Genomic DNA, 9,234 nt, shown 5'->3' on the forward strand with positions numbered 1-9,234 from the left:
GGGTAGGTCCTATACATAACCACGCATCCTTTGCTGACATGAAAAAAAATAAAAGACTATAAGATATTTCTCTAGAAAGATGAGTTTATTTGGGACCAGCAAAGGATTGCAATTTGGGGTCTGCAACCATGACAAGCCTCATGCAAGTCCCCACAGGACAAGAGAAAAGAAAAGGAAGTTGGGAGGGCTACTGTAAACAGACGTTTACATCTGTTTACATTGGGGTGTCCCTGGTGGTCCAGTGTTTAAGAATCTGCCTTCCAATGCAGAGGACATGGTTCAATCCCTGGTAGGGACCTAAGATCCCACAGGCCACTGGGCAACTAAGCCCATGTGCCATAACTAGAGAGCCCATGTGCTGCAACTACTGAGCCCACACACTCTAGAGACAGTGCTCCACAACAAGAGAAGCCCCTGCACACACACACACACACACACACACACAGTGAACAGAGCCCATGGTTTTTCACTGGCCCAGTGTTTGCCTGGAAAAGAAGAGGCATCTTTCTTCTGTCCTTTAATCCTGTTATCTTCACAGAGTATGAGAGCTCCCCCTGTCCCCCAACTCTATTTAAATGAGTTTCTGTTTATTTACTAATTTCCTACACCTTGGAAGCAGAAGAGTATTTGACTCCAGAAAAGAAAGGAGCTGAGGTGGTAGAAGTAAGAGGTTGCAGTGATTCAAGGAAGGGCTATGACCCAAGGAATCCAAGTGACCCCAGAAGCTAGAAAAACGCAAGGAAATGGATTCTTCCTTAAAGCCTCTAGAAGGAACCCACCAGCCAAGATCATGACTGTAACCAGCAAAATTGATTTCATACTTCTTCAACCCAGAGTTATAAGAGAATTCATTTGTTTTAACTTATCAAGTTCATATTAAACAAGGAGCAAACATTTTTTGTTCGCTTTCCACAGTAGTAGGATGACATGTGAATATTTGCAGTTGTCCGTTGGAACACTTGATGGTGAGGCAGACTTGAACATTCTGGAGAAGGCAACTAAGCTGGATAATATCTTTATTGGAGTGATTTCATTTAATTCCTTTCACTTTTTAACATTTTTGAGTTCAGCAAGCATGCTCTGTCACTCAGTCATGTCCAGCTCTTTGAGACCCCATGTACTGTTAGCCTGCCAGGCTCTTCTGTCCATGAGATTTCCCAGTATTTCCCAAGAATACTGGAATGGGTTACCATTTCCTCCTCCAGAGGATCTTCCCCACCCAGGGATCAAACCCATGTCTCCTGCATCTCCTGCATCGATAAGCAGATTCTTAACCACTGAGCCACCTGGGAAGCTGTGGTTAAATATTTTAATTCTATCCTCTTATCAACTACTCTGCTGGTTCCCAGTTAGAAGCTTCTAGTGCAGAAGGAGACACAGATCGAGAAGGGAAGATAAAGACTAAAGTCCATAATCTGTAGGGCCAAAATGTATCTGTGGTTAAAACTGTACTGATGTAGGTGAGTAACATTAAGCACTGCAGATGCCCTGTGGTGGCCTCACGGTGTGACTGTGGCTGGAGGAGGGGCTGAGCCCATGGAGGGTTTGTGTAGAGGCTGCAGGTGCCTGGGGAGCACTGTGCAACACAGCACAGAAGTAAGTGCCTGAGTCTGTAGTCTGCGAAGAGGAAATGTGCAGTGAACTGTGGCGTTCTGCAGGGACTGTCGTGGCATTTAATCTTCCATCTCTCTTTGTCCCTGAAGTAATGTAAAACAGGTGGATGAGGTGGCCCCCGGGGTTCTGAAGATACCACTGCACACTGTCTGCGAAGGTGGAGAAGGTACACTGCAGAACAGAGCTGGCTCCCTCCTGGAGACTCAGGGCTGGGGGACTTTGTGCCACATCCATCCCTCTCACACCTGATGAGGAGAGAAACAGCCACAGGTGAGGGTCACAGAGCTCCTGCAAAACCCGGAAAGTACACCCACAACCCCATAAATGATAAGATAGAAAGTCTGCAGGACTTGTCAGCTCCTCTCCCTCCTTCAACAAAAGAAAAGCTGCTCATTCCTTCAGATTCCCCTGTGGGGCAGCCCCAACTCACAGCAAACCTGGGCAAACAAAAGCCCCAGTACAGTGTCCACTAGCTTTTTCACGACTCTTTGCCTTGTTGCTGGAAAATATTCACAAGATACATAGCAAACCCTGGGTGGTGAGTGTCATGACTTGTCTGGATGTTTCAGCTCCTGCAACCAATCAGCTCAGCCAACAAAACCTGCTCAGCTCACACTCTGTGACAGGAAGCCCCGTCCTTTGGTCTCAACTGAACTAAAAACAGGTTAAAGAGGGGTGAGAGTGGAGGAAAAAGGTAACATTCAATGTTTTATACATAATTTTGAACTTGTAAAATGGACGTTCATATTTTCTCCTGATATATATTAATAAATAAATCTTAGGCAATAAAAGTGGAAAAAGTCAGAAAAAGCTGGTATCTATACTTCAAAATTTTCCATCTAACCTTTTGTTTATGACTCCCTGTTTGATCCAGGGGACTTTCCTGAGAGCTATGGATAAAGATAAAGACATAGATAAAGATAATAATCAATACAAATATAGATATTTTGCATAGTGGTCAAAAATGTCTAGTGCTTGAATCAGGAATAAGACAGAGAACAGTATGAAATGACAAAATGATAGGATACTGAAAGAGGAACTCCCCAGGTCAGTAGGTGCCCAATATGCTACTGGAGATCAGTGGAGAAATAACTCCAGAAAGGATGAAGGGATGGAGCCAAAGCAAAAACAATACCCAGCTGTGGATGTGACTGGTGATAGAAGCAAGGTCCAATGCTGTAAAGAGCAATATTGCATAGGAACCTAGAATGTCAGGTCTATGAATCAAGGCAAATTGGAAGTGGTCAAACAAGAGATGGCAAGAGTGAATGTCGACATTCTAGGAATCAGCGAACTAAAATGGACTGGAATGGGTGAATTTAACTCAGATGACCATTATATCTACTACTGTGGGCAGGAATCCCTCAGAAGAAATGGAGTAGCCATCATGGTCAACAAAAGAGTCCAAAATGCAGTACTTGGATGCAATCTCAAAAACGACAGAATGATCTCTGTTCATTTCCAAGGCAAACCATTCAGTATCACAGTAATCCAAGTCTATGCCCCAACCAGTAATGCTGAAGAAGTGGAAGTTGAATGGTTCTATGAAGACCTACAAGACCTTTTAGAACTAAATCCCCCAAAAGATGTCCTTTTCTTTACAGGGGACTGGAATGCAAAAGTAGGAAGTCAAGAAACACCTGGAGTAACAGGCAAATTTGGCCTTGGAATACGGAATGAAGCAGGGCAAAGACTAATAGAGTTTTGCCAAGAAAATGCACTGGTCGTAGCAAACACTCTCTTCCAACAACACAAGACTCTACACATGGACATCACCAGATGGTCAACACCGAAATCAGATTGATTATGTTTTTGCAGCCAAAGATGGAGAAGCTCTATACAGTCAACAAAAACAAGACCAGGAGCTGACTGTGGCTCAGATCATGAACTCCTTATTACCAAATTCAGACTTAAATTGAAGAAAGTAGGGAAAATCACTAGACCATTCAGGTATAACCTAAATCAAATCCCTTATGATTATACAGTGAAAGTGAGAAATAGATTTAAGGGCCTAGATCTGACAGAGTGCCTGATGAACTATGGAATGAGGTTCATGACACTGTACAGGAGACAGGTATCAAGACCATCCCCATGGAAAAGAAGTGCAAAGAAGCAAAATGGCTGTCTGGGGAGGCCTTACAAATAGCTGTGAAAAGAAGAGAAGCGAAACGCAAAGGACAAAGGGAAAGATATAAGCATCTGAATGCAGAGTTCCAAAGAATAGCAAGAAGATATAAGAAAGCCTTCTTCAGTGATCAATGCAAAGAAATAGAGGAAAACAACAGAATGGGAAAGACTAAAGATCTCTTCAAGAAAATCAGAGATACCAAAGGAACATTTCATGCAAATATGGGCTCAATAAAAGACAGAAATGGTATGGACCTAACAGAAGCAGAAGATATTAAGAAGAGGTGACAAGAATACACAAAAGAACTGTACAAAAAAGAGCTTCATGACCCAGATAATCACGATGGGGTGATCACTGACCTAGAGCCAGACATCCTGGAATGTGAAGTCAAGTGGGCCTTAGAAAGCATCACTATGAACAAAGCTAGTAGAGGTGATGAAATTCCAGTTGAGCTAATTCAAATCCTGAAAGATGATGCGGTGAAAGTGCTGCACTCAATATGCCAGCACATTTGGAACACTCAGCAGTGGCCACAGGACTGGAAGAGGTCAGTTTTCATTCCAATCCCAAAGAAAGGCAATGCCAAATAATGCTCAAACTACCGCACAATTGCACTCATCTCACATGCTAGTAAAGTAATACTCAAAATTCTCCAAGCCAGGCTTCAGCAATACATGAACCATGAACTTCCTGATGTTCAAGCTGGTTTTAGAAAAGGCAGAGGAACCAGAGACCAAATTGCCAACATCCACTGGGTCATGGAAAAAGCAAGAGAGTTCCAGAAAAACATCCATTTCTGCTTTATTGACTATGACAAAGCCTTTGACTCTGTGGATCACAATAAACGGTGGAAAATCCTTCAAGAGATGGGAATACCAGACCACTTGATTTGCCTCTTGAGAAATGTGTATGTAGGTCAGGAAGCAACAGTTAGAACTGGACATGGAACAACAGACTGGTTCCAAATAGGAAAAGGAGTACATCAAGGTTGTATATTGTCACCCTGCTTATTTAACTTATATGCAGAGAACATCATGAGAAATGCAAGAAACACAAGCTGGAATCAAGATTGCCGGGAGAAATATCAATAACCTCAGATATGCAGATGACATCACCCTTATGGCAGAAAGTGAAGAGGAACTCAAAAGCCTCTTGATGAAAGGGAAAGAGGAGAATGAAAAAGTTGGCTTAAAGCTCAACATTCAGAAAATGAAGATCATGGCATCCGGTCCCATCACTTCATGGGAAATAGATGGGGAAACAGTGGAAACAGTGTCAGACTTTATTTTGGGGGGCTCCAAAATCACTGCAGATGGTGACTGCAGCCATGAAATTAAAAGACGCTTACTCCTTGGAAGGAAAGTTATGACCAACCTAGATAGCATATTCAAAAGCAGAGACATTACTTTGCCAACAAAGGTCCATCTAGTCAAGGCTATGGTTTTTCCTGTGGTCATGTATGGATGTGAGAGTTGGACTGTGAAGAAGGCAGAGAGCCGAATAATTGATGCTTTTGAACTGTGGTGTTGGAGAAGACTCTTGAGAGTCCCTTGGACTGCAAGGAGAGCCAACCAGTCCATTCTGAAGGAGATCAGCCCTGGGACTTCTTTGGAGGGAATGATGCTAAAGCTGAAACTCCAGTACTTTGGCCGCCTCATGCTAAGTGTTGACTCATTGGAAAAGACTCTGATTCTGGCAGGGATTGGGGGCAGGAGGAGAAGGGGACAACAGAGGATGAGATGGCTGGATGGCATCACTGACTCGATGGACGTGAGTCTGAGTGAACTCTGGGATTTGGTGATGGACAGGGAGGCCTGGCATGCTGCGATTCATGGGGTCACAAAGAGTCGGACACGACTGAACTGATTAACTTAAAAGAATATTCATCAAAAAGCTTGCTTCTTATATGCCGATAATAATTTAGCTTTTCTTTACATAAAATTATTCTCCTCTATTATTACTAATCCCCATTTGAAAGAGCCTTTCAGGGGATGGAGCAGTAAAGAATATACTTGCCAATGCAGGGGACAAAAGAGATGGGGGTTTGATCCCTGGGTCGGGAAGATCCCCTGGAGAAGGAAATTGCAACCAGCTCCAGTATTCTTGCTTGGAAAATCCCATGGCCAGGGGAACCTGGTGGGCTACAGTCCACAGGATGGCAAAGAGTAAGACCCGACTGAGCACTCAAAAACTCAAGATGAGTTTCGGAGGCAGGAGGTAGATGGGCCCCTGGGCTAGACAGCTGGTTTGTGTCAAGCAGTGTAAAATTCAAGCTTTGATTTCCCTACCACTCCAAGCACTGAGGGAAGAACCAATTCTACCTGTTGGAACTGTTTCTTTGACTTGCTTTTCATTGCTTTTGTAATTATAATCATGCATAATAGGCTGCCTCAGAGAATCAGCCCCTTGGCCTGACTGCCAAGTGCTTTTTGTTTATGGCCTGTCTTCCTGTGGATGGTAGGAAAGGTAGAAAGAAGAAACATCCCCTGCTTGAGGCTTGCCATTCTAGGAGATGTTTACAAGATTAATTTTGCCTTTTTAATTTGTTTCCTTGCCTTCCCCTTCCCTGTTCTGTAAAAGAACCTGGCATCCAGACCCAGACAAGATGATTATTTTGAGATATTAGTCTGCCATCTTCTTGGTCAGCCAGCTTTCCGAATAAAGTCCTTGCCCCAACACCTCGTCTCTCAGATTCATTAACCTGTCATGCTAATTAGCCTGTCAAAGGGAGCTCAGCCTCAGTAACTAAGACAATTAACAGCAGGAGCTGAGCTGTGCTAGAGTAAAAAAGTGACCACTTCTGAGGTCAAGAGGTCAAGGAAAACTGCACAGGCACAGAAAGACTCCTTGGAGCTCAAAAAGGAGGTGGCACCACCTCATAACAGATGATGCCAAGCACCCCACAAAGCTCTGTGCTAGAATCCATCTTGGTAAAAAGATGCACATGCGTCATTCAGGAGTGTCCTAAAACAGGTCTCATGTGGGAAAAGGAGAGAGATATCTGGCCAAAGATAAACACAGACCCAGAAGAACTGCCCCATAAAGATGATTTAACCACCTCTTCACTCCACTCCTCATCTTCCTCCTCATTAAGGAGGATGCCCTTGTGTCTCCTGCATTGGCAGGCAGATTCTTTACCACTGCACCACCTGGGAAGTGTATTATTGGGGACTGATGAATAAAGGAAGCCTTTTTTTGTTTCACACTATATTGTCTTTGGAAAGGTCACCCATATACATCCTTAAGTGCCAGCAGTAATTAGCTGCACCAGTCCCAAATGCTTTAGTCAAAGAGTTGAAGTCCTTTAAGGAAAGAAGCCTCTTAGGATACTAGCAAAATAGTCTGGAGATAATGCAGCTAGAAATAAGCCATTGTCCTGGGTTTTTTCATTTGCTTGAGAGATGAAATTAATATTGTAAAGCAAATTCTCTCATTTGTGTTATATCAAGTCACATGGCCAACCTCAAGCTATTATATCTCAGCCCATCACTATTCCAAATGACAGGGGGGTAAGTAACTTTCTCCAGCTTGTTGAAAATTCTACGGCCTCATTTTCCCTAGAATTCTGATTCTGGAGGACAAAAATGCCAAATTTCAGAAAACAGGAGTCTTTCCTTTGCAAAATGATAAAGAAAAAAGAAAAGACAAGAAAAAAATGAAGAAAAGAAAAATCTAAGATGCCCATGGGAAACAAACATGTCCAGGATTCTGTATTGTCTGTACTGTTTGCCTTCACAAAACATGCCAACTTCCTAAATATAACAAAGACTGAGCTACAGTGTCCCAGGAGGTTTGTGTTCAGACCCTTCTGCAGTCCCAGGCACTGTGTCACTCAGAGCACAGAAGTACTTGGCTGAGTCTTTCCAATGAGCTGGTATTTTCCTCAGGTGGAAGGACTTCTCACTACTCCTAAATTCAGCCTCAAAACCTTTGATGCCTGAAACAAGATTGTCTCCAGACACGTACTTCAGGAGAAGCTGGAGTCCTTGGTTGGGGTACTGCACGTACCAGAAGAGGTATGGTGAGAAAGGAGATGAGTAGTTGCACTTCAGCTCCAGACGGGCTCCTTCAGAGACAGCGATGTGGTCATCAGGCTGGGTCACTGACTGGGCTCCAGCTCCTGCTGAAACATCAATGCTGAATCAGTGAACTCAGCTAAAACAAAAAGTCCTATTCAACACGGAGCAATATTCCATGTGTGGACAAAGGAGTAAAATGGAGTAGCACTCACTCAGAAACAGGAGCATCTCAAGCATCAAGGTGAACACCAAGGTCATGGTGGAGCAGTGAGGCGGCAGTGAGCTCCTTTCTAACAGGTTCCCCACAAATGAGCCTGAAGACTGGCTGACTTGAACCCAGGTTTTTCTGAATAAGAATGACAAAGGATTTATATTTCTTCTGATGGAGGTTGTAGGGATGTTGTTAGGAAGAGGAGCTGTCTTAACAAAATGTCTACCTCTGGTGTCTGAGATGCTTTACATCTCACTGTGTAAAAAATGGTCAGAATATCTGTTTAAACCATAGGGGTTTTGTGAGGTTCTTCTGATCTTTTACAGAAAAGCAATTTCCAATTTAAGCAGCAGTGCCCTCCAGAGGCCAAATAGAGAACTACGGAGAAGTTCACTGTTGTCATTAACATGCCCCACCTTTTTACTGCCCTTCTGTGGTTGAATTTCAAAGCATTATGATTATGTACAAAAGAGGATTATGTTGTCAGCCTTGAACTGTATTAAATTTGGCTGTTTTAAAAAACACATAATTGTGATTTTAAAATTCCCTGTGTTACTGAATAGCACAGGGAACTATATTCAATATCCAGGGGTAAACCATAATGGAAAAGAAAATAAAAAAGAAAGTCTATATATGTATAACTGAGTCACTTTGCTCTACAGAAGAAATTAGCATAACATTGTCAATCAGCTATCCTTCAACTTTTAAGTGTTGAATACAAAGTAATTTTTAGAATGAAACATAAAATCACAATGTTACAATTTTTTATGTTTCCAGATTTAACTATGAGCCAGAAGGAAATAATCCAATATATTTCAACTGCAGAAAGAGAAGAGCCATTAATCCACATGCCTTCACTAATAAAGGCAAAATTGCTGCTGCTGCTGCTAAGTCGTTTCAGTAGTGTCTGACTCTGTGCGACCCCACAGACGGCAGCCCACCAGGCTCCCCCGTCCCTGGGATTCTCCAGGCAAGAACACTGGAGTGGGTTGCCATTTCCTTCTCCAATGCATGAAAGTGAAAAGTGAAAGTGAAGTAGCTCAGTCGTGTCCAACTCTTATCGACCCCATGGACTGCAGCTTACCAAGCTCCTCCATCCATGGGATTTTCTTGGCAAGAGTACTGGAGTGGGGTGCCATTGCCTTCTCCAAAAAGGCAAAATTGAGACATTCTCAAATGAAGGAAAACTGAGAAAGTGGTCACCAGAAGACCTATCCTAATAATGTCTAAAGGAAGCTCTGTAAAGAGAAATAAAATTATAA

General features: G+C 42.9%; 1 pseudogene and 1 gene segment (V, D, J or C); both read right to left on the reverse strand.

Annotated features, from left to right (window-relative positions):
- Positions 1-1,470: 1,470 nt before the first annotated feature.
- Positions 1,471-6,695, reverse strand: LOC129622015 (T cell receptor alpha variable 22-like). The segment is given in 3 exon segments: positions 1,471-1,859; positions 2,045-2,113; positions 6,647-6,695. Coding segments are annotated over 3 exon segments (507 nt in total).
- An 820-nt stretch (positions 6,696-7,515) lies between these two features.
- LOC129622016 (T cell receptor alpha variable 8-3-like) lies at positions 7,516-8,019 on the reverse strand (annotated as a pseudogene).
- Between the last annotated feature and the right edge of the window lie 1,215 nt (positions 8,020-9,234).

This window comes from Bubalus kerabau, chromosome 10 (assembly GCF_029407905.1).
Source record: "Bubalus kerabau isolate K-KA32 ecotype Philippines breed swamp buffalo chromosome 10, PCC_UOA_SB_1v2, whole genome shotgun sequence".
Taxonomy (NCBI): Eukaryota; Metazoa; Chordata; class Mammalia; order Artiodactyla; family Bovidae; genus Bubalus; species Bubalus kerabau.